This window comes from Enoplosus armatus, chromosome 7, assembly GCF_043641665.1.
Source record: "Enoplosus armatus isolate fEnoArm2 chromosome 7, fEnoArm2.hap1, whole genome shotgun sequence".
NCBI lineage: Eukaryota > Metazoa > Chordata > Actinopteri > Centrarchiformes > Enoplosidae > Enoplosus > Enoplosus armatus.
In genome coordinates, this window is record NC_092186.1 from 23277344 (window position 1) to 23301265 (window position 23922).

The 23922-nt window shown below is 43.2% G+C and overlaps 1 protein-coding gene across 2 annotated transcripts in view; it reads left to right on the forward strand.

The window, feature by feature from the left end:
* LOC139287626 (discs large homolog 1-like protein) overlaps positions 1–23922 on the forward strand; it is a 97543-nt gene extending 73621 nt beyond the window's left edge. For both annotated transcript variants that reach the window (XM_070908765.1, XM_070908766.1), the window contains exons 16-26: positions 7371–7485; positions 13424–13606; positions 15687–15750; positions 17653–17668; positions 18738–18779; positions 19309–19359; positions 20268–20369; positions 21447–21619; positions 21746–21855; positions 22436–22527; positions 23294–23922. In XM_070908765.1, the coding sequence (XP_070764866.1) occupies positions 7371–7485; positions 13424–13606; positions 15687–15750; positions 17653–17668; positions 18738–18779; positions 19309–19359; positions 20268–20369; positions 21447–21619; positions 21746–21855; positions 22436–22527; positions 23294–23400 (1055 nt within the window). In that variant the 3' untranslated portion in view covers positions 23401–23922. The remainder of the gene's footprint in view (positions 1–7370; positions 7486–13423; positions 13607–15686; positions 15751–17652; positions 17669–18737; positions 18780–19308; positions 19360–20267; positions 20370–21446; positions 21620–21745; positions 21856–22435; positions 22528–23293) is intronic.

The window sequence follows — 23922 nt, forward strand, 5'->3', positions numbered from 1 at the left end:
CAACATACAGTATAAAGGGGGAGGTAGAGAAAAGCAGGACGATAACCAGTAAAAGGACATGTTAGAACTAAATCATAAAAACCACCATTCATTTCTCACTCAACAGGGAATCCAAAATAAATGCCACTCAGTTTGCCTTGTAGCTCAAGTGTTGCTGACACAGAAAAAAAACAAAAAAAAAAACGTCTGGATGTTCATTAAAAAAACAAAAATGTCACAGTATTGACCTTTAAGCATGATCTCCTCCCGTGCCGTAAGTTTCCTGATGTGGGACTGGTAATGCCTGCAGGTTGACAGCAGTATTAGTCACTGGGATTACACACAAGCGTCACAGACACACACTGTCACACACACACACACTGTACTCACACGACGCACACACACACACACACACACACAGAGGCGGCAGTCTGTCAGCAGTAATACTGAGGTGATGCAGAGAGGATTAGCTTCACTTCTCTTAGCCTGCTTATTACACTTATTACACTGCTGTGTGTGTGTGTGTGTGTGTGTGTGTGTGTGTGTGTGTGTGTGTGTGTGGTCCACCAGTTGTTAAGTAGAAGATTAACAGCAACTCTATCTCTGGGCTTTCAGACACAAAGTTGCGGGAATATTATCTGCTGAATTCAAACAGTAGGCTGCTTTCCTTTCAATGCCTACTTCACTTCATCGCTCTGTTCTTTCTTTCTTTCTTTCTTTCTTTCTTTTTTTTCTCTTCTCGGTTTCCTTCCCTCTCCTTCGTCCCTTCCCTTCCTTTCCATCTGTCAGCTCCTCCTCTCCTCCCCGGTGTTGCTGGTGTCTGTGGTAATGGTCTGACTCATCGGCAACACGAAGTGCGATTTGGGGAATTGAGGCGTCACCTGTAGCAGGAAGGTGACTGATTTGAGATTTGCAGCGTGACGCCCGCGTCGCTGTCATGCTGCGGCTTTTATTAGCTGCCGGAGATGAGACGCATTTTTCAGTTTTGACGTTTAAATTTGAATTCAGTACATAAATATAAAACATCTCTCTCTTTTCTTTTTTTTTTCTCTTTCCTGGTCTCCTTCTCTCTCCTCTCACCTCCTCTGCAATCTGATCACTCAATCAATACCAATATATACTGTTGATTGCTGTACTGTATCGTATCAATTATAAATGAGCCCCTTACAGCACTGCTATTTTTAGAGCCAGAGCTTCATATCGATTATTGTACACTTCAACAACAGACTTACCAGCTGATGGATTTTTTTTTTATTCAACTGATAAGATATAAGAGGTTTTTCATAACTAGTCCAGTCTCTGGTAGGCCGATATGTACGTCCACTAAATTATTAAAAACCCAAATGGCCCGCATAATGTCTTGGAAATGCAGATAATGAAACTTTATTCATCCCCATGGAGGAATTTGATTTTTGCAACAGCAAGAGTAAAATGATTCAGACAGAAAATTCAAAAACAGAACAAGAAGTACTCAGGCTTAAAGGTGCCCTGTAGAGTTGTGTTCCTTGCTCATTACACATCTGCAAACCAGATGTTTTGAATATTGCAAGTCGTGCATTGCCTCCATCCATGTTCCGCCGGCTTGCAGTCTTCTTCTTCCCTGCCTTCGTTGGCACATCGCAACGCTTCTCTGCACCTTACCGCCGCCAACTGTCCATTGGTGGAAGTGGCGTTAAGTCAGCGGCAGGTATTTTGTGCATGATACAAACAAAACCGGGGGGTGGGGGGCACTCATAGACACATTGCTCCGTAGTGCTACCAGTGGTCAAAAACTCCACCAAGGTACCTTTAAATGTAACATGAGCGATAAAAAGTTCAAATGTTGAATCAATAATGACATGAAATCAATGCTCCTTCCTGCAGGAAAGTACATAATGAAGTATAGATTATATATGCAGTACATTATTTACTTGCACTGAAGCACAGTTTATATAAATAGGGCTCTGATTCAGTATTAGAAAAGGTGGTCTGAAAGGAAAATGTTGGTGCAATGCACACAGCCCTAAAGATGCGAACTGCCCGTCTCCAGTGGTTTCCTGTTGGATAGCACTGAAGCTGCACTATGCAGAGAAGGTCTCTGCCAGCTGCTGAATGGAGGAACAATGGTCCTCCAGGGAGGAGGAGAGGAGAGGAGAGGAGAGGTAAATGAAGGAAGGAAAGAAGGAGGGAATATGAGCCCCAGAGCCATTAGTCTCTGTCATCATCCCTCCCCCATCCTCTTCTCCCTTTTCTGTCCCTCTCTCTCCATTATGTCTTGTTTTCTCCCTCCATCCCTCACTCTCTCTCTCTCTCTTGCTCTTAATCTGATGATGCTGCATTGAGGTGACGTGCGTTGACGGAGACAGTTAGATGCTGATTAAGTGAAACTTCATATCTGGTGATTTCTGTGTGTTTTCTTCTGTGTCTTAGGGGGTTTGATGTCCAGAGATTCAGATATTTGTATATTTGATGGAATTATGGAAGCCTGTAGCATATAACCTGCTGACTTTGACATGATAGAATAGAAATGGTAGGTTTGAAGTCACACACATTGTTTTTTTTTTCCATTCATACAAGTGAAACCGTGGAAAAGAGAAAAACAGATATCAGAAGGATAAAAACAGAAGAAAATGAGTCTTCAAAAGTGAAGAGACAGAAAGTGGAAGTGGAGAGAAAATGGGAGACAGATGGAGACACAGACAAACATAAATCATGCAGAGCAGAAAGAGTTTAATTCCTTATACTTATGAAGGCACACGCTACTGTCTTCTCTTTCGCTGTTTCCATATAAAAGGGATGGAAAATCCATTCAAGAAATATGAATTGAGCTGTTAATTAAGCTGCCCAAAAATCAATATTCAAAATGCTTGGTCAAGCTTTACCGTGTGTGTGTGTGTGTGTGTGTGTGTGTCTCTGTGTGTGTGTGTGTCTCTGTGTGTGTGTGTGTAGACCGATTCCCTGGGCCAATGTAGGGCAGGAGAGCCTGGCATCGACTCAGCTTCCTGCATGAGTGACCTGAGGAAACAGTGTGTGTGTCTGTTGCTGAGTGTGTGTGTGTGTGTGTGTGTGGGAAGGGCTTGTGTGCATGTGTGTGTGTGCGTGTGTGCGTGTGTGTGTATGTGTCTACGCCCTACAGCAAGCCGAAGAGGGGGAGGAGCAAACGAGCGCACCAGCGAAAGAGAGATAGAGAAAGAGAGGAGTGTAGTAGAGAGAGAGAGAGAGAGAGAGAGAGAGTTAGCATCTGTTGTTTCTGTGGCAGCTGAGCAGCACTGGACTGATTTGACACACACACACACACACACACACACACACACACACACATATCTTTCCTCTCTGTGCCACACACAACTGCATACCTACACACGCTTCTTTTCACACACATTAGCATCTTTCTGCTCTGGTTCTCTCCATGCTGGCGTTAGATCTTCTCCATCATCTCTCTCTCTCTCTCTCTCTCTCTCTTTCACACACACACATCTGCTCTCTCTCTCTCTCTCTCTCTCTCTCTCTGTTTTTTTCCTCTCACTCACATCCCGGGACTCCGAGCGGCACAAACCCCACTCTCACACGCGCAGACACTTATCTGAAAGCCACCACACCGGCATCGTATCGTGACGGACGTTGATCCTGCCCGTCTGCCTGCAGCATGTGAGTACAGCTGAGCGGGAGTTGGGAGAGACGGACCTGAACTCATTTGCTTGTTAACACCGTGCCTCTGGCAAAGTAACATCCTGGCGTCCCTGTTCACCGACAACACCGCCCTTAGTTCAGGCAGTGTTTTGGCGTTAAAGACAACGTTGCGCTGGACCTGATCTGGTGAATGCGTGGTGCTCTAACACACTGTCATCCCTCTGATGGCCGGCGATGCAGCATTAACGTGTCTAATGACTGTCACAGTGCAAGAAATGATCAGTGATGTAGAAACAGTGGTGGTTTAGTATCAACAGTCTCACTTCCAATACTGTTGTGGTTTTTTTGGGGGGGTTGTTCTCTTCTCTGTGGTACTTTTGCTGTATCACAGGATTTGGTTTTTAACACTTGTAAAAAAACAAAAACAAACAAAGGTTGCAGCTTCTCAACACCCTTAAAGCAGAGTGATGATCGTGATGAGAGTGCTTTGGCAGCACGGGCTTTGTCTCCTCTCTTTCAGGACTCAGTAACACTAATATCGAAGCTGCAACACAGTCTTTGTTCTGTGGATCACAAAGAGGAACAACGTCTCCCTGTAGCTCCACAGTGTCCCTCTCTTTGTCTCTATTGTTTCAACTCTGCCTGCCATTGATAAACCTTTATTCTTTATTTCACTGTGTCAGACGTGAGTTCGCTGCAGTACATTGAAGCTCAATCACAGTCATTAATCTGTTTGCTGTCCTTCTCTTTCCTGTGTCTCTTCATTCTTGTCTTGTTTCCTCCCTCCCTGTCTCTCTCTCTCTCTCTCTCTCTCTCTCTCTCTCTCTCTCTCTCTCTCTCTCTCTCTCTCCTGCTCTTAATCCCACAATGCTGCATTGAGGCGATGTGTGTTGACAGACACAGCGCGATGCTGATGATGTGAAAGTTCATACAGGATCGGGTGATTTCGAAAAAACAAACAGGAGTAGAAGTGTTGATCCGTCAGAGTGAGGTGGGGAATGAAAACATTCAAGGTTAAAGCAACAAATGACATTTTCAGCAAAAAGGGCATTTTGATCCTGAAGTGTTGCATCGTCCGACCCAGTTCATGCTGTCTGCATGTAACATTTGGCATTGAATATAGCTAAGTTACGTGAATCTTCTCGTCAGCAAGCAGCAAATCTATCAAAGTTCTTTTCACGGAACATCAATGTGCCGTTTTAATAGCGTAGTTCGAGAGAGTTCATGCTGCTCCGAGTATTTCAGTGATTTCAGAAGTGCGTGTCTTCCAGACGTTGTAGCGCAGTTTAGCTGTTTGTGTCCGTGAGCATCAGTATGACAGATTAATGAGCGCTTTGGGGGAAATCTGAGCTGAGATCTGGGTGTTGTAGGCTGGTTATTGACAGCGTTTGTAGAGAGGCAAACAAAGAAATGAAAGCAGAAATAGGGAGGAAAAAGAAGGAGAAGACAGGAGAAGCTGCAGGTTTCACATCTGTGTGTGTGTGTGTGTGTGTGTGTGTGTGTGTGTGTGTGAGTGCATGACCGTGTGTACCTCGAGTATTATTGAATTACTCAGGGTTAATTAGATTCTGCAGTCCACAGTAATGGCTCAGACGCACACACACACACACACACGAACGAACAGGGACATCCTTCAGAAGGGCTTTTTCAGGCTTATTGCCAGCGGCGTTGTCATCCGTGTGTTAGTTCAGAGGTTTCTGGGAAGCTGTGTGGTGTTAGGAAGACTACAAGACACTTAGGACGGATTTATTACACACATCTGCTGTTTGTTCAGCCAATCTGAATCAAAAGTATCACCATTTACTGTCATTTTCACACAGCAATCTGCTGGTTAAAAGTATGTATTTGTGCTTTTTTTTTTTTCTGCTGGAAGAAGACCACCATCCCACAAATGCACAGAGAGCACTATCTCATTTGTTTTTTCCACTTTGTGCATTTCCATAAATAATGTACATTTATAATTAAAGAGGCACAGTGACATTTTTATGGCCACTAGGAAAAAAAAAAGGGTCAGAAACTGAAGTGTTTTTGCAGCATGTAGCAGGAGGATACTGAAGCACAGGGCTGCTGTGCTGAGTGTATGCGCGAATTCATTGCACTTTGCGTTGATTGGCCAACTGGTTGCTCTCCTGCAATTAACTACTTATCATTCAAGTGAGATGGGCATACAGTTGTTCCTGGCAATTAAACTGAAAGTGATGTTTGAAAATTCAATGTCGTATTTGTGTAAAAAAAAAAAAAAAAAAGAAAAGAAAAGAAAAAACAAACGTAAGCAAATACATAGGTGAAATTTGAATTTGCGCAGGTTTAGGTTGCGGTGTTACAGTTGCTGTTTTTGTGTCTTTCCGGTAGGTTAGTTACATTCAGGCCAATGAGCAAATATGAGCTAACGGACTAATAACTCCACCAAAAACACTGCACCAACGATGCCGTGTCACACCACCGCTGAGCCGCTCACACACGTCACAGCGTGAGCTCAGTGGGCATGTACAATGTGACGCCTGTGTCCGGTCCAGACTCGCCAGTTTCCCACCTACAACACAACATGTGGGCAGCAGAAGTCAGATGTGCAAAAACACGTCCAGCTGACATGTCTGACAGCTTTAGTCAGAGTCACGTGGCTTCACACTATCACTGTCAGTTCTTTCACGAAGAAACTCACCCTCTAACAATTGTTATTCTCGTTTGTTTGTTTTTTAACAGTACGTTTTGAAACCAAAACTCAATTTCGATTGTGTTATAGGCCTGTGAAACTAAAAATCTTACTAGTTGTTGGCATGTAAGCGGAGGAAGGAAGGAAAGACGGAAGGAAGAAACGGTTAAAACTGAAAGACAGTGATTGTTCCAGACCTCTGAATCTCTGATTTGTTCAGAAATTCAAATACGTCTCGTGTTGTGCCCATTGATGGCTGTTCCTGCCAGTTAGACAAGCAACTGACCAACCAGAGTTCAGCAGGCGGGGTTAAGAATCATCTTTATGCATAAAGTAAAATTCATGAATGAGGAGTTTTGTTGTTTCTGTGGACGCCGCAGGATGAATTTATCTCAATAAATACATTCTAAGACAGTATTTATGAATAACAATACATCCTGCATGAAGAGATTTGTAGACTGCAGATTTTTAGGAGTTCAAGTGATGTGTCAGTGTCGTGCTCACAAACTGGCTATAAGTGTGTGTGGACGATTGTGTAAGTGTGTGTGTGTGTGTGTGTGTGTGTGTGTGTGTGTATGTGTGTGTGTGTTTCTGATGGTACTGACATGGTCTGATGTAACAGGAGTTAATGTTCAAATCAAACAGACTATTCGTTTATGGGCGTAGAGAATGTGTTGACACCTCAATGCTTGTGTCTGCATGTCCCTGAGTGTGTGTGTGTGTGTGTGTATCCCCTCTGCACTTGAACATGGAAAATAAACGTCTTGCAATTTTCATCCCATCTCAAAATACCGTACATGTACTTGTTGCACTACGGCCCTTTGTGGGAAATGTGGTTAACGCGGTGCATAAACCTCCACCACCCATAAAGCATGTATTTGCTCATGCCTCTGCTCTTCTCTTTGATCTACGTTCTGTAATGTGGTTTCTGAACCACTGAGCAAAGGTGACTGAAGCGTAAAAAAAAAAAATCCCCGTCACTCAGCTGCTTCTACAGGCAGCTTGTTAAAGTGGCTTGAATTAGATTCTGCGTGGATATTTCAATCGTTGATGTAAGCATTGTTTTTAAAACGCCTGACGTCTGCTGGGTCTAACAACGTTTGCCTTCTTTGTGTGTCTGTGTGCGCAGAGTACAGCCGTTTCGAGGCGAAGATCCATGACCTGAGGGAACAGATGATGACCAGCAGTGTCAGTTCCAGCTCCACGTCGCTCCGCTCCACACAGAAACGCACACTTTACGTCAGGTAACACACACACAGCAGACAGAGGTGACTGATTGTCTCGAGTCCTTCAGCGTGACACAACTATTATAAGGTCTTATCTCAGCTGTCTGCTCTACGTTTTGTGTGTGTGTGTGTGTGTGTGTGTGTGTGTGTGTGTGTGTGTGTGTGTGAGATGCTGAAAGAGAGGTTATCGCATCGACAATCACAATTAGATTGTGTGGCAAATACTGTCGAACACACAAACACATCCATCGCCTGTCAGCTGTCTCGCTTTCTGTGTTTGTGTGTCTGTGTGCTCCTCTGTCTTTGTGTCATTCTCGTCCTTGCCCGTCCTGGCTGTTCAGTCTCCTCTGAATCACCCCGTCCATCCTCAGTTTCCCCTACCGAGTCCAGAAGCGGTGTCAGTCCCAAAAAACACCCGCACTTTTAAGATCCTTGCTTCATAGCATTTGAAATATTGATTAAACGCTAGCTCGCTGGGTCCAGAAGTCACATTGGAGCTCTTGGGGGATCAATACTTTGGAAAACAAAGACAGGAGAAGCAGCTCTAATGGTCGCACTCATGATGAAATCCACTGGTTAGGCTTTAAGGAGACCAGGAAACGTTAAGCTCCAACTTCAAAACATGTTGTAATATCAGCCACAGTGTATTTCACCCAAAAAAAAAAAATGGTAACATGAGCAGTCAAACAGAGGGAGGGCTCGATCAGTCTTTGTGAATGCAGGAAGACTGTGGGAGTCGGAGTGAGGGGTTCAACCTTTAACTAGAGGAGGGTTACATTATTTGGGATGGAATCCGTTTGAATCCTCATTGAACTCTGACTAGTCTATACATCATTTGTGCAAACCACATTAAGTCCTGTAACAGGAGTGCATACAGAGGGGTAAGTGTCTCAGCCATGACCAATAAACCGAAAACTGGCTCTTGGTGGACATTGTGACAGACTCTTGTGCTGGTAACATCACCTTAGGTTGTTTTGTTTTTTCATTCTGTTTCACTATTTTTTTTTTTTGTTTGCTAATAATACAAAGCTCAGAGGAAACAACAGCTGACAAGTACTGTGCATGAAAGGAACATCTGACCTGAACTGTGTGCAAGTGGCCTGGAAGGAAAAGGCAGCAGCAGCAGCAGCCAGGACAGAGTCACCTTGAACTGCACACACTCTCTCACAGGCTGACTCACACACAGAGCAGGGCTGAGGTCAGACTGCACAGGGAGCTAGAGGCCAAAGGTCACATTCAGCCCCCCTGGGAGCTGCAGCCCAACAAGTGTCAGAGATGTATCAGACTTCTTGTGCAATGAAAACAGTAATCATTCCATGGGTGACCTGGCTTAGAGAGCAGTTACATGGAAATATATTTTACAGAAAAACAGAGTGCAATCAATGTCATATAGAAAAAAAGAGCCACGATTGTCTTCATAAAACCGCTCAAACAGTCAGTAGTATAACAGCAAAACAGAAGCTCAACGAGTTCATTCAGCTTTAAACCACTTTGCATTGCGTTCCATAGAAAGACAGCAGAGTGCGTGAAGGTACTCGCGCTGAATTCAGTTCTGACCGAACAGATAAGAGCAAGAATAAAAGTCTGTGAAGGTTATCCACTCTGGAGCACAGGCGCGCTTTTAAGTTAAATGCTACTGTCAGCACGCTAACATGCTGATGTCAAGCAGGCACAATGTCCACCGTCTTCGCTTAGCGTGTTAGCATGCTGGCATTTGCAAATTAGCCTTAAACCCAAAATACAACAGACACGCGGCATTAGTTTTGCAGGTATTTTGTCATAAACAAATTGAATTAAAATCAATAGCGCTAGAGGAAAGGTTCAATAATTACTATTCATCCTTGAGGGGATCGTGGTTATCTGTACGAAACTTCATGCCCATCCTTTCAATAATCGTTGAGATATTTCAGTCTGGATTTTTTTTTTTATAAAACAGAGCCCTCAGTGCATGACTGCATAATTGTAGATGTAATAAGGAAATATGCATGTGTCAGGTTTTCATCATGACACCCCCTGTGAGTGAGTCCCTTAACATGCTGAATTTTAATGTTCCTGCAAGTCATGTCAAAATCAGGCCACGATCGTTTCAAGGTTATATAGAATAATGTAGTAACCCCCCCCCCAACAACCCATATGATAAATCACTGTCACACGTGCACTTCCTGTATCTGGTTGCTGCCCATAAATGACCAATCAGCAATCGAATATTAAAAAGGGAGCGCTCGGATTGGCAACTGATTGGTCAAGGTGGGGCTGTTGGTGCGTGACAGATTGGGGGTGTCTGGTGCTCTGGGCTGCTGTGTGTGTGTTCATGCATGTACATACAGTATGTGTGTGTGTGTGTGTGTGCGCGCAGTGTGCTGTTTGTAGTATCTGCATGTGTATAATGAGGTAAGAGACAGGCTAACCTTTCCCCAGAGGAAATGTCACTGAAGCGAGGTGACATACGTACGACTGTCCTTTGTGTGAAAGGTGTGTGTCCTCTCTCTCTCTCCTTTTCTCCGCCCTCCTTCTCATTTCACACCGTTAACGTCCCCTTTGAAACACACTCGGTGGCTCGACAGCTCGGCAATTCATTAATCGTATATATATTCACTGCGCAAAGTTCAACTTGGAAAGGCAGGGATATGTACACTATGAAGTTTCATCCCCATTCAAAGTCTACTGTTTATCTTTGAGTCTCAATGGCAAATACGTTTTAAATGTCTTTACATTGTTCATTAGTTTCATCTATGCAGCTGCTTCTTTGCTAGCAGAACAGGGGGAGATAAAGAATGCTTCAAAGTCCCAACGGGCCTGATACTCGGCGTCCATATAGTCTGTGAGGATTTGACCAGTGGATTTATAGCTAAACATTGGCGCACTGATTGGGGTTTGAGGCTGTATGAAGCTTGGGTCTCACTGGGCACTGAAAAATTATATGCCAGTCTCTGCTGTGCTGATCTCTGCTGTACATTTCGAAGCATTTTAAGTAATGCTCCGGGACATTTGCTTCTTGCAACTCAATACTATGGTTTTAAATTGCTTGGGGGCTTTTATTCTGAGGATATATTATATTTGATCAAATTTACAGGATGGTTATATAATAATGAATAAAGATATAGATAATAGAACAGTTATCAAATTACTATACATTACTTACTTACTGTTTTGTATTAGACAGCACTATCATATGGTCGCATTCCAGTGAATTAATCTGCGTATTCACCTCTAAATAAAGTGCATGTACGCAGTAATGTTATATGAGTATTCAGTGAAACATTAAACTGCAGTGCAGTTGGGACACTAGGTTGCTGGCCGTGCGAAAAAACAACACTAACGCAGTATTTAATGTATGACACTTCCGCAGCCCTCACTGGGAAAAGGCCATTTCCGTGTCTCTGCAGTAACTAACGTGTGCTCCCTCCCTCCTCCAGTGATTACATGTCAAGAGGCTCCCTCATAGGAATTAAAACGACGGTAATGCTGAGAGCTGGTAATTGATTCAGAGTTCCATTTACATGTGGTCTTAATAATACTGGAAACGACCCATCAGTGTAACCTGCTTGCGAAAAAACAAAATCATATGGGATGTACTGGTGCTCTTATTTTTCTTTTTCTTTTTTACTGTACTTCATATTTTCTTCTATAATTTGACTCGTGGACTCCTGCAGTAGTGACATTACGAAGGAAAGGAAGGTTATTTATAGACTCACATCCGACAGCTGTGTGTGGATCAGTGCAGCCCTGCACCTCATGATTACAGTATTTCTTGCGACCTTCAACATTTTACTGTTTTGGAACATTTGAAATTATCGCACAAACACAGTAATACTATATGAATATTGAGCATAAATAAATCTTAAATTCAAATACAGTTTGGTTGCTGGCTGTGCTAACACAACCCTAATATATATTATGTATCGAATGTTATACATTTCCACAGGTATATTTCCACAGGTCAACGCACACACTGGGACAAGGCCAGTCTACAATGTTACACAGCAGCAATTACCGTGTTCCTTCACTCGAGTAATTAGATTCAAGATTCCTCATAGGAATTAAACTGACTGTAATACTGAGAATACGAAAATTGATTTAGAGTTACATTTACATAGCGGTGGCCTTAATAATACAACACACGATCCACCAGTGTAACCTGGTAGCTGCAAAGTCCTTTGGGACGCGTGGAACTCTTAAAATGAGAGCGCTCGTGTTTGTTTTTTACTCTGCATTTTCTTTTATAATCATCGACTCCTGGAGTAGTGATATTATGAAGGAAAGGGGGCTTATTTATACAGTCACGTCTGACAGCTGCCCTTTCTGTATGTATCCGGGGACCCGCTAAAGTAAATGTAACCCTGCACTTCACAAATCCAGTATATCCTGTAACCGTTCACATGCCGTCTCCTGCTCTTAAGCCTTTTAACATTTCAGAACTTTATAGTTTCTCATGATGATACGAAAACATCTCTAAATGTCTCACTGAGTTGTGCAACTGCTTTTGCAGTAGGCCTACCACGGCTATTTGTATATCCTGCTCATATTCTCATATACATATTCTTTTTACATGTTTTCACTCATACTTTTGTTCATGGATTAAAAAAAAATAATAATAATCACCATTGTAGATTTAGAAGACTTAAAATGGATTAATTTCCAAATAATTTACCCGGACATTTCCCGGAAAGTTCCATGTAATTTGGTACTAATTGTAGGTAAAATAGAGAGAGTTCAAGGACGTTTCTCCGACGCTCATTTCGACCCACACCACGATCTTTCCCTAAACCTAACCAACTCGTTTTTTGTCAGATCCAAGAACACTACCACGGGTCGTTGTGGAGGGCATGGACAAATGACATACTTAGTTGTTGAATTCGGAGGACTTGTTGTTGTTCCCTTAATCAGCACCAAACTATGTCGATTTTTACAGCAAATCCTCAAGACATCATCAGGAAATAACATACCTGTGAAATAAGCCGTCACCAAACATTTACATAAACTCCATTTGATGTTTCCTGTTACTTCCTGCTAATGGTTTGAGGTTCCATCTGATTTAATGATCGCAGCCCCCCGATGTTGGCCGTGAAGGAGCCACAGCTGTTTAGAAAAGTCAGCTGATCAGTGAAATCCCAAGCAGTCCAGGTCCTTCTGGCCATCAGATCACATTTCCATTCGACTGATTTTGACAGCCAACTTAATCCATAATGTCTCGCGTGGAAGTCTGTCTTTTATTATCTTTAATCTAACATCAATGAAACATGAGGTGGTGTTTTTTTTTTGTTCTGATATCAGACTCTCTGTGTGTGTGTGTGTGTGTGTGTGTGTGTGTGTGTGTGTGTGTGTCTACCTCTCCGTCTGATTTTTTCTCTTTCTCTCTTGGTTTCTCTTTTTCTGTCTACATCCTGTTTTATTGATGAAGGCAGCAGGGACTTTAGGGGATACCAGTTATTTCAGCTCTACTTCCTTTGCGCACACACACACACACACACACACACACACACTCACCACATGTATATATTGCTGGCCTACTTTCCCAGGTCTTTCCCCTCTGGACGAATTTGGAAACTCTGTGGTCGCAGAGACAGATCACCAGACACACACACACACACACACACACACACACACACACACACACACACATGCGCGCACGTAAAACATGCACGGCGACACACAAATGCACACAGACAGATGTGTACGATTGCACGCAGAGGCATGCACACACAGACAAGGTCATAAATGAATAGTGTAGGAAAGCAGTCCTCAGCTGTTTTGGCTCTACAACAGATGGGTCTCTCTTGTTTTGTCAGTTTATTTTAGGTATTTATTATAGTTGTTTTTTTGTTTTGTTTTTTAACTTGGAATGAAAATGTATAGTGAATATTTTGACGTTTCTTATGTTATAATGCGCTCGTGGTTTCGTACTTACTTTTACTTTCTGTGTGTAACATGAAATTGTTCCTCTGTCTGTCTGCAGAGCATTGTTCGACTACGACGGAAGTGCGTCGGATCTGAGCGCGCCCAATCAGGCCCTGCCATTTCATTTCGGGGACATCCTCCACGTGAGCAGCGCTGGCGAGGAAGAGTGGTGGCCCGCCCGTCACCTCAGCCCCCCGCCTCCAAACTGCCCTGAAGTGGGAGTCATCCCCAGCCGCAGGAGGTCAGAGCTCAAAGAGTGTGGCGTGAGCGCCTTTACTTCCTCCACCAATGCTCACAACGCTGCGAACGTCATCAGAGTGTAGAATCTGCTGAATGGAAACCTGTGGTGGAAACTGAACGGTGTCGCCTCTCCCTTCCACCTTTTTTCCCAGTGCAGGAGGTGACAGACAGATGTTGATAGGTTTCTGAGGTGGGAGGAGGAGACAATTTAAAACGCGTCTTGTTACCGTCCCTGACACTGAGGGAGGTGACGAGGATGGAGGGAGGGAGGGAGGGAGGGAGGGACGTGGAGAGTGTTGGAGTGGAAGGAGAGAGACTGAGGGAGTGTTAAAATTACAGTGAAGAAGCGAAAGAGGGTGAGTGGGAGCGAGCAAATGAAACATGGGAGGGATGGATGTAGAGCTTGTCACAACAGGGGTGTAGACGGGTGGGGTATTAATAGACTGAGGTGTTTGAATAGAGGCTGGTGCATTAGGGGTAATAGAATAACCTAATAATATGTGTTATGGTAAAAGTGTTAAAGAAGAACACATTAAATACAGGGTTTTATGATATAGGTTTTAAAGGCTGTGGTAGGAGAATGTTGATCAAGCTGATGTATTCAATTATTGATTATTAGAGGCTGTTGCAACATCTAGTATGTGGAGTTAATTAGTGAAATTAGCGTTAGCCATTTTTGATATTTGTCCTCTGTTCTCAACACATTTCCACTCTTCTCCTCCTCTTCCTCGCCCTTCCTTCTCTTCTCCTTGTCTCTTTCGGTCCCTCTCTCCTCTCCTCTTCCCCCCTGCCCCCTCTTTTCTCCTTCTAATCATGTTAGTTGAGGGTAAGAAAAGGAGAATGGAATTGAGAGGAACGGAGAAACAGCAGCAGTATAAACATGCTTGCGTGAAGGTGTCGTTGGGTAGTAAAGCCTTTCAGAGCCAAACTGTCGCCAGGGAGTAAAACCTGAAGCGTAGCCTGCAGTCAGTCACTTTAGTTATTATTGTCATTTCTGCTGTGGACCTCGGTGCTGCTGCTCTGTTTTCAGTCACAGTTGTTTGGCTGTTTACAGACATCAGGAGGGCTAAAAGCTGCATAATGGAAGACTTTGTCTCCAAACACATCTGGCGTGTCCGCCTGAATTATAAAATGAGGCCTCAACAGAGAAACATGTCCCTGAACTGAGACACTGGAGATTCACCTTATTTGAAATTCTGCTGTTGAATATGATCACCAGCAGGAAATGGCCTCGCACAGGATGTGACAAATCTAAATTTATACTTAGCAGACAAAACTGTCTCCTGAGGAGCAGCAAGAAGACCCTCTATGTCTTTTCTACCACATGGCTGAAGTATCCTGGTCTCAGTCTCATTCTCATCCTCTCTTTGTTATAAGGCAATATCACAGCCCATTCAGATTAGTGGATATGAACGTGCTCTCTGCTCTTTACTGTCAATTTACAGAATATCTGGATATGAAAGTCCACAAAATTCAATCAGCCACCTCCTACTACTATTCAAAGAGCCCATAATCTCATAGTGCTGCTTATAGACAAGACAGATCCAAAAATACTTCACATATATTAAGTTGCAAAATTGAATAAAGGGACGTTAAGTGATACTTTGGCGTCGCTTATGCATTTTTTGGGGGGATTTGAAAAGACGTGGCACACTGACTGTGAGATTAAAGTAGCTCTGTAGTTTCAGGGTGCCAGTTCTGTGATAACAGGTTTGATCTTCCAGACATAAAGGGAGATCAGAGGGAAAAATGTCCCCCCCAAATAGAGCCTTAGAGACAAACTGCTGAAAGTGGCGATGAATGCAATGGATGATGTCTGACATACCTGAGGAAAGTCCCAAGACTGATGAGTGATTTGTTTCTGAAATCTTTACACTTGTCACTAAACACCACACCATCTCATCAAAGAACTTTCTGAACTTTGAAGCTGCGTTTGTGTCGGGGGGGTTTTTCAAACAAGAGGGGCTAGGAAGTAAACTCAAGTCAGCTACATTTCTTTGTATCCGCTTCTATCCATACTGTGCTGTTTGTGTCTCTCATTATGTTTCAATTCTTTCCTTTCCTTTCCTTCCATCTCACAGGGCAGAGAAGAAGGAGAGGTCGAGGTTAAAGACGGTCCGAGTGACGAGGTCTCAGGACAGATCGGTGAGTAGCGACCTGATTTAAAAGCCTTTGAATTCAGGTTTGGTCATGTTTGTCTCCGATCAAGCAGAAAGCATTGGTGCGCTAACCAGTACTGGGTTCATGAGTCCCCTCTTTCCATTCCTAACATTAAGGCTAAACGTTGTTGCTGAAAAACGGATTCAAACGTAGTCATGAGAGCGTGCTGTGTGTCAAATATTCTCAAAAAAAACAACAACAACAAAACTGGTGTTTAAGGTGAATGGTGGCAAATTAATAAAAGTGATGGACCGTGTTAAAACAGCCAAGGGGCGAATCCTGTTCTATTGCACTCACCATAATGAATTGTCTCACTCTGGAGACATTTCTAACAACATAACACATGAAAACCATGTGAAACGCTCAATAATAGCTTTCCAGTGGGCTTCAGTTCCCAGCTGAGAGTGAGTTGCTGTCAAACCACGTGCTTTGCACCTGGCTGGAGGCTTGACTTTGTGTTATTTGCAGAGGAAAGTGTTTTGTTTTTTTCAATGTCAGCTTAATTGCATATAACTGGTGCTGTTAATAAAATCAGAGTAGAAACGATACTTCCACACATGTTAAACCTTTCCATTCATAGCGGTCATTTCTCATCTGAACTGTCTGAATTCATCAGGGTTATAAGAACAGCACATGTGGTTTGCGACGTAACTTTGCACAGCACATTTCATACGCAGGTGTGGGCGTTACTGAACCAATACAATAAGGTAGCAAAGTATTGAGACAAAAGTAGCTAAATCACCTTTATCATGTTCAATAAGCTGACCAGAATTCATACTGTAGATTCTACAGTATCTAGGATCAAATGCTTTAGCTGTACAGAGAGGTATCACAGACAGGTATACTGTGGGTGCAATCTGATCATTTTATAAGTGAGTATTCTTGAATAAGCAATATTGTATGAAGAGTTCTTTGACTTCACTTGAGCATCCGCGGTCTGGAAGAGCTGTAGTTGTTGAAAAGCTATTTTAGAGAGACCTAGAGATAAAGGTAAAGGGATGATTGTTGCTGTTGTACCGACATTGAGATGACTGTGCCTCCTCCTCATTAAATGAGTCAACCAACCAGTCATTAGGATCGCTTTCTTGCCCAGGAAATAATCTGATCATCACATCACTAATTTCCCAGAAATAAATCTACTTATATAAATATGCTTTGGTCTTGAATTCTCACTAGATTTTCTAGATTTTAAAAGACCCCCCTTGATCTGCAGAGCAACACTGCAGAAACAATTTGCCTGCTTTGGAGTGATATCAACAAATTGACGAATTCCTATGAGTATGCATTGACTAAAAATGTCCTTCGTCAGTGACAGCCACACCACTTGCTACTAAGAAAAGTGTAGGCGAGTTAACTCTAAATGACCGACTAATTAAAAGTGCATCAACCAGCTCTTTGTTACTTTGATATTTGTGATTTGGAAAGTTCCCATCCCGAGTTCACGGGCGAGGCGAGGCGACGGCGTCGTGACTTTAATCACACTTCACGCGGCGCGATGATGAGCGCTGACACACCAGCCTAACGCCAGCTATTGATATCACTGTGTGTTGCCGGCTCGCTCTCCCACTCACTCGCTGTTTTCCTCGCACTGTGCGAATCAGCAAGTCTGCAATCAGCAACTCTGCATGGTGAAGAGCTGATAATTAAAAATGATCACACACACACACACACACACATTTTATATCCCCTGGTACCGTGCTTTCAGAAAAACTGCAAATTAGTCTTGCTCATTCAAACTCTGTGTGTGTGTGTGTGAGTGTGAGTAGTACAGAACCCGTGAGCTTTCAAATAGGGCTTCTGCTGATCACAGTCAAGATACTGTTATGATCATCTTCAGTATGATGATTAATGCTCTCTCTCTCTCTCTCTCTCTCTCTCTCTCTGCAGGATCAGGATGATAAAGGTAGGTATTATTCGCTCCATCAGTGACCCCTGCTGGTCAGTATATGTAACTTCAGCTCCTTAGCAAAACGGCCTGACACCACTGTACCTTTCACCTCCGCTCTTATCTTATCTCCTGAGTCCTCCTCCTCCTCAGTCCTGCTCTGGGATGGAGGAGGAGGATCACGATGGAGAGGGGAGGAAGAGCGTGCACTGAAACAGGCAGTAAAGCTAACTGTAAAGGATAGCGAAGCCTCAATCCATAATTCTGCCCAGGGTAGTGATGACATGTTCAGCAATCACATATGGGTGTAATATTTGGGTCCAAACCACCAGTTTGAGAAAAAAAAAAAAAAAAAAAACACACATGCACATCTTTCTTGTCCAGGTGCTCAGTCCAAAAAAACGGCCTCCTCAGTAACACTGTTAACTGCTCCCTGTAAGGGGCACTAACACATGAAGTTCAGTTTACTTGTTACGAGCGTCGCTACTCCGGAGCTCGCCATCTGAGCTTGGGCTTGAGGCTGGAGGCGAGGAGTTTGAAAGAACTGGGCATATGGGAGGCATGGGGCCTAATCAAAGACACTACTGAGTTTCATTTTGAAACCTCTGCTGCTTCGATTTTAATCTGTCTCTCACGAGTCCCCCCGACTGTATGGAAGTGTAATACTAAATAGCTGGAGTTCCCCTTTAAAACTCCTCCTTTGTTACATTAGGAAAAGTACTGCTTTTCTGAGGAGTCCTCTGTGCTGTGGCTTTCCTACTGTAAGAAAGCAGACATTTTAAAGGAAGCGGTTAACGGTGTTGTCTTTTGGAGGCTATTATCCCCAGGTGTCCACATACTTTTGCCCTGTAAGTTTTGCCAGGAATTGTATAAAGCATGTTTAGATGGGCTCCAGCCTCCTGCTCACCTATATATATATATATAAAAAACAAAAGACTGATGGAATGACGCTGTGTGGCTGATGGTTTCTGTCATGAGTGAACGTTTGTCAGTGATATAGAAAGACTGAAAGTCTGTGTGTGTTTGTCTGTATCTGTGTGTTTGTATGTGTGTGTGTTGCTGACTCTGACCTGTCTTGTCCTTCCAGAGCTGGTAACCTCTGGCACCAGCGATAGTGAGAGTTGTTCCTGTAAGTCTAGACCCTCCTCTATCTCTTTGTCTCTCTCCCTCTCTCTCTCTCTGTCTCTCTGTGTCTCTCTCTCTCTCTTTCTCTCTCTCTCTCTCTCTCTCTCTCTCTGTCTCTCTCTCGCTCTCTGTCTCTCTCTCTCTCTCTCTTCCTTCTTTGCTCTTTTTTGTTCAGTTTGTGTTTTATTTTCAAACCTCAGCGTCTTTATGTTGCTGCTGGTTTGTGTGTGTGTTTCTGTGTGTGTGTGTGTGTGTGTGTGTGCTCGTCGGTGGGTCATGTGTACATGCAAATGTGTATTTGTGTGTAGTGATTATTGTGTTCTTCTGTGCATGTGAGTGTGTGTGTCTGTGTGTGTGTGTGTGTCTGTGTGTGTGTGTGTGTGTGTGTGTGCAAGTTACCTTTCTCTGCTTCTCCAGAGCTGTTGAAGAAGTTTAGTCCAAAACCATAAAAGGGTAAGGGTGTGTTTTGTTGTCAGTGATCCCACCCACTGTGCCTCTAAACGTGTCCATCATTTCTGTTTGTCCAATATCAGCTGGCCAGGAGGAGACCTTCCTCACCTACCAGCCTGTCATGCAGCAGGAAGGTCAGTGCTCAGCTTCACGTCACCCTTTCATTTCAGTTCCTCAGCTTCATTTGTTTTCTTATTGTCATGGTTACCGAAGCCTCTTCAGACTCTTCAGTTAGCCATGCAAATTTACCTTAAAGTTTTATAATGAGAAATGACCAATTTGGCAAAGTGTGAAACTTACCGCTTGTTTAATAAAGCCCACTGAACCACTGGTGGGTCAGCCGTTACAAACTCACACTGACTTTGCTCAAACCCACAGAGATTTATTTCAAACCCGAGTGGAGATACCAAACGTTCCAAAGATGTTTGAGTCGAAGAAGAGTGGGATCGGGATGATATAGAATATATACTTTAATCTCATACTGCGTGAAATTACATTATTTTTCCCAACCTTGAACCAGCATTAATTGATTTGGCCACTTGGGGGGGGGGGGGCGGCAGAAACAAGCTGTAAACACAATTATCACCTTACAAAGTTAACATGTAAGCAACCACATGTTACACATCCAGCAGACATGAAGCAACATTAGCATTCATTTGGAGGCGTGCGTCAGTCCACCTGATGGATTTAAGTCCAATATGAACTCTCCTAATAGCTCTTTTTTTGGTCTCCACCAACTCCTGATGGGTATATCTGGCTCTTTCGCTGCTAAGTTCTCCACTCTCTCTGTCTGCCATACAGTGGGGTTTATCAGAGCTTTGTCGCTGAAAAACAGCCAATGAGAGCGGTGAACCAAAACAGTAAAGCTGAAGGCTGTAAAACCAAAGCAATGAGCTGATGATTAGTGCAGCTTTAAAGCTACTTGAACAGAAATACAAGAAAACTGGATGTTAGTGTTTTAGTGTTGCCATTGCTTAACCCAACTTACTGTGTATCTTTGTGTGTGTGTGTATCGACCTGGTTCTGTTTGTCATAATCCCAGTCAATTACACGCGGCCAGTCATCGTGCTTGGACCAATGAAAGATCGGGTCAACGATGACCTCATCTCCGAGTTCCCTGACAAGTTTGGATCCTGCGTCCCACGTGAGTGTCTTATCTTCATGATAAATCCTATCAGTGACCTTTAAAATAATACTGGAACTTTGCACACGAGGCAGTCTTTCCCATGTTCATGATGCTGTAATGAAAGCTGACATCAAATAAAATGGTGTTTTATTCTGTTACTTTTATGCACATTTTTATGAGCCCACTAGAAGTTGATGTTGATACTTTTTGGGTTTTCATTTGCTGAGCATCAAACTGAAGGAAATGACACGGAGACGGACAGCTTGTGCACTTTTATCATTTGTCTTGCTTGACAGGCAGCTTGAAAATGAAAACTGTTACAACAGGGACCAAGACAGAGCTGTGGACTGAAAGTAAAAGATCAAATCAACAACTGAATTGAATCAATTCAAGCCAGTATATTTAATTTTCTCTAAAGTTTAAGTCCTCAAAAATCTTAAAATTGTCTTTTACTGCAATGAAGTAAGAGGTGAGAAGGGAGCAGGAACACCACCACATTTTACCTTATCCTATCTACTATTGTTCTTTTTTAGAGTCCATTTGGACCCCCAGGCCTATATTAGTTAAATATCTGAGAATTAAGAACAACCTTAATAGCCTTTTTTCTTCGGTATATTTGTCATTTTTTAATATATATTCATATATAAAATCTAATAAAATATGTACTTGGATATAAAGATAGATTTATACTTTTTATGTGTTAATTATTATTTATTATTGTATATATTTATTATGTATTTAGTTGATGATTTATTTTTATAAGAAGAAGTATGTAGCATCAAATAAATGCCACCACATTTAAAGCCTAAGCTAGCTCTAGACCAGTGGTTCTTAACCTGGGTTCGATCGAACCCCAGGGGTTCGGTGAGTCAGTCTCAGGGGTTCGGTGGAGGTCAAGACACACACCTCACTCATATGATTCGTGATGACACATTTTATTTTTCCAATAAAGAAGGGTTCGGTGAACGCGCATATGAAACTGGTGGGGTTCAGTACCTCCAACAAGGTTAAGAACCACTGCTCTAGACACACACAATACAGCACATGCAAAATACAATGAAATATCTTAATCTGTGTAAAATCTGTGATCCTCAGACACAACGCGGCCGCGGCGAGACTACGAGGTGGACGGCAGAGATTACCACTTCATGTCCTCCAGGGAGCTCATGGAGCAGGAGATCCAGGAACACAAGTTCATAGAGGCTGGACAGTATAACAGCCACCTGTATGGAACCAGCATACAGTCCGTCAAAGAAGTCGCCGACAAGGTCAGTTTAGGCCTGAGTCAGAGAGTATGAGGAAAGAGGAGATACAATACAGGGATTGACGGAGGACGGGAGGAAGCTGTCTCATTGTCTCTCCATCTCTGTTTGACTCTGTGTCTCTTTTCCCAGGGTAAACACTGCATTCTGGATGTATCAGGGAATGCGATAAAGCGTCTCCAGTTGGCAGGCCTCCATCCCATCGCTATCTTCATTAGACCACGCAACGTCGACAACATCCTGTAAGTCACGTAAATATCAACACCACCGCCATGATGTACACTTTCTTTCTACCACATCACATGTTCAGTTGCCATGGAGCTGGAGATGTTGAAACGCTCACTTCATCCCGACCACTTTAAGGATCTCTCTTCCGTGTTAAAGTGCATAGAAGTTGAGCTTTACAGTTGATTCTCGACCTTGGGAACAGCAGTTGGCAAGAACAATCTGACCTCAAGGTCCATTTGGTAGCTTGTTTTGGAGCTTGCGGCCATATCGCACGGTCCTCTTCAGCAGCTGGACTCTTAAGCTCAACTGTTAAGGATGAGCGATCCGAAGAAGTGCTTTGAGGAATGAAAATCTACAGTTCCAGGACAGCTGAACAGGCTTCTATCAGCTGATGAGGACGAAGTCACATGGTTGAAAGCTCCAGAACAAGCTACAAAATGGACCATGTGGTGAGATTGTTTTGTCAACTGTTTCCGAGGTGCAGTTCCAGTGTAAGAAAACATGGCTACTACTGTACAACTAAGCTGAGGGGTTAGTTTCGTGTGAAAGGTGTTTTACATTCTTCTTCTGTACCTTGATATTGCGTCCCTCCAGAGAGATGAACAAGCGTCTCACCGAGGAGCAGGCGAGGAAGACCTTCGACAGAGCTGTCAAACTGGAGCAGGAGTTCACAGAGTTCTTCACCGGTTCGTAACCAGCACACAAACACTGACAGACACAAGCTGCCGTTCCTTTCCCTCGTGCGCCTTAACCCCTTCATGTTGTGAATGGGAATTTTCTGTGTTGAGTTCATGTGGGAACAGGAGTCACGGTCAGTTTCCCATTCTGGGAGTCCGCCCCGTACCTTGTTTTATTTAATCCTCAGAAAAACGAAAAAGGATTTGTGGTTTTATGTGGTGTAACTATTTCTTGCTGTGACTTTCTGGAGTCTTGTCATGTCACAGTGAGGCAATAGGGATGCAGAGATGCTGCCCAGATGAATTTTTGAATTTGTCCTGGGCGAGTTGAAATACTGTTGTTTGTTGAGAAAAAAGAGGTATGCTAAGCTAAGCCAATCACCTCCCGACTACAGTAGCTCCGTCCGTAACGCACATTAGACATTAGAGTGGTATCCATCCTCTCGTCTAACTTTAGCCAAGAAAGACAATCATTTCCCAAAAGGTTGAACCGTTCCTTTAACAAAAACAGTGACATTATTGTGAAGCCAGGCATTATGTCTGGTTCAAACATGGCTGCAATTTATGTTCCCACATAGGTCATCTGCGTGTTGTCTGCACACTCAAACACACGTGTTGACCTTTAAAGGTTACTCCTCCTTTAATGGAGATTTTGGTTATAGTTCCTTATTCCACACACTGTGGGCTACCAGTAATATGTTTCTTGGCGGGTTAAGAAATCTTTTTGATTTTCATTTCTCTCTCTCTCTCTCTCTCTCTCTCTCTCTGTCTGCAGCTATAGTCCAGGGCGCGTCTCTAGAGGAAGTGTACTCGCAGGTGAAGCAGGTCATTGAGGAGCAGTCTGGTCCTTACATCTGGGTGCCCACCAAGGAGCGACTCTGAATAAACACACACATGCTACATGATCACACACACACACACACACACACACACACACACACACACACTGTCAACACCTCCTACTTCCCTAATTTTCTATTATCAGCCTGCTTCCTCTCTCTCACTCTCTCTCTCTTAAACACACAACACTACACACACACATTTACACAAGCACATAAAGCCGGACGAGGCTGGGACTATCTGGGACTGCTACTTCCTGAAGTGGGAGGGGCTAAAGTCTGTCCAGCAGCCTATTGGTGGATCTTCCTAGAGCTCGGTTCCTTAATGTTTAAGGAGGTGGTTCAAATCAAGGCGACATGTACCATTATCTGATTTGATTTCATTATTGTTCTTCTTATTGTTGTTGTCGTTGTTGTTTTCATATTAACGAAAGGGTAATGCATTCATGTATGGGTTTGTAATGATAATATTGTCACCAAGAGGCAGACTTTTGCACGCTGTAGCTTTAAGAGCATGTTTTTGGGACAAAATCTTGATCTCCTTCCTTCCCTGTCTGTCTGTCTT